The 1039-nt window shown below is 66.7% G+C and overlaps 1 protein-coding gene across 1 annotated transcript in view; it reads right to left on the bottom strand.

Annotated features, from left to right (window-relative positions):
- The window catches only part of ATP10A (ATPase phospholipid transporting 10A (putative)), a gene marked incomplete at its 5' end in the record, with an annotated part of 71402 nt that overhangs the window by 51474 nt on the left and 18889 nt on the right, over nt 1–1039 (bottom strand). The window contains one exon of the mRNA XM_023523882.1: nt 436–640. Within this exon, the coding sequence (XP_023379650.1) occupies nt 436–640 (205 nt within the window). The remainder of the gene's footprint in view (nt 1–435; nt 641–1039) is intronic.

The raw sequence follows: 1039 nt of genomic DNA, 5'->3' as shown, positions 1-1039 counted from the left end.
TGGTTCGACTCTTCCCGTGAAGGCCGCTGGGAGTGTGGACAGTGAGCCCAGCCCCCTCACTATCTCGGGGTGCACCTCCAGGCCGGGCCGAGGAGCCTCGAGCACGGAGCTCAGCCTCAGAGCCACGCCTGAGGGGCCAGGCCGTCACTTCTGCCGTGTCACCGTTCAGCGACTTCCTGGCACACAGCCACAGTCAGCGGTTCCAGTGGCCCTGGCGCCTGTACCCAGACACTGGTCTGAGAAGCTCGGACGTGCGCAGTGGTGATCAGAGTCATAGAACCTGCGTCCTGCTCCCCACGGCCCAGGGCAGGGCCCCCTGGGACCTCAGCCCCGCCCACCCACGAGGACCAGCCTGGCCTGAGGGGACAACTAGGCCGCATGCCAGTGCTGTGTGCACATGGCGCCTGGGACACCCCGGGAGCCCCGGTCACTTACGAGCTCCGAGAAGCCGCGGGCCACCTGCCGGCGCTTCAGGTTGGTCTCCCCGTCCAGGCTGGCGGTCTCGATGTGGCAGAGGCCGTCGGGGTCGCTGGACGAGAGCAGCAGGATGTCAGCGGGGACGATCTCGTTGCAGCGGAGGCGCACGAAGTCTCCCACGCGGATTTCCTTCCAGAACCGGCTCACGTACCGCCGCTCCTCCCTGGGGGGGACAGCCCTGTTAGCCGCTGGCCGGGGCGCCGCGTACAGGGCTCCATGACAACGCTGCCTGCTGGAAACGTCCAGTAGAGCGCCCGAAGCAGAACACCCGTGCGGGCCACGGGCCTGTGCCGCTCCGTCTGTATGCAGCATCCACTAGAGGCAAAACCCGGGGGACGGGGTAGACGAGGCGTTGCCGGCACTGGGGAGGGGACCGTGGTGTCCGGCTGAGGCGACTAGGGCGCCCGGACCTAGGCAGGGCTGATGGCTGCAGGTGCTGTGCACAGATTAAGTGCTACCGAACCGCGCACCCAAGACGGTTAGGATGCCCACTTCCGCGTGTGTACCCCAAAAGCAGGGATTCAAACAGCTACCTGCACACCCAGGTTCACGGCAGAAGGAC

The sequence above is a fragment of the Pteropus vampyrus genome, unplaced genomic scaffold, assembly GCF_000151845.1.
Source record: "Pteropus vampyrus isolate Shadow unplaced genomic scaffold, Pvam_2.0 Scaffold427, whole genome shotgun sequence".
NCBI classification, from domain to species: domain Eukaryota; kingdom Metazoa; phylum Chordata; class Mammalia; order Chiroptera; family Pteropodidae; genus Pteropus; species Pteropus vampyrus.
This window is presented reverse-complemented; position numbering and strand designations above follow the sequence as displayed.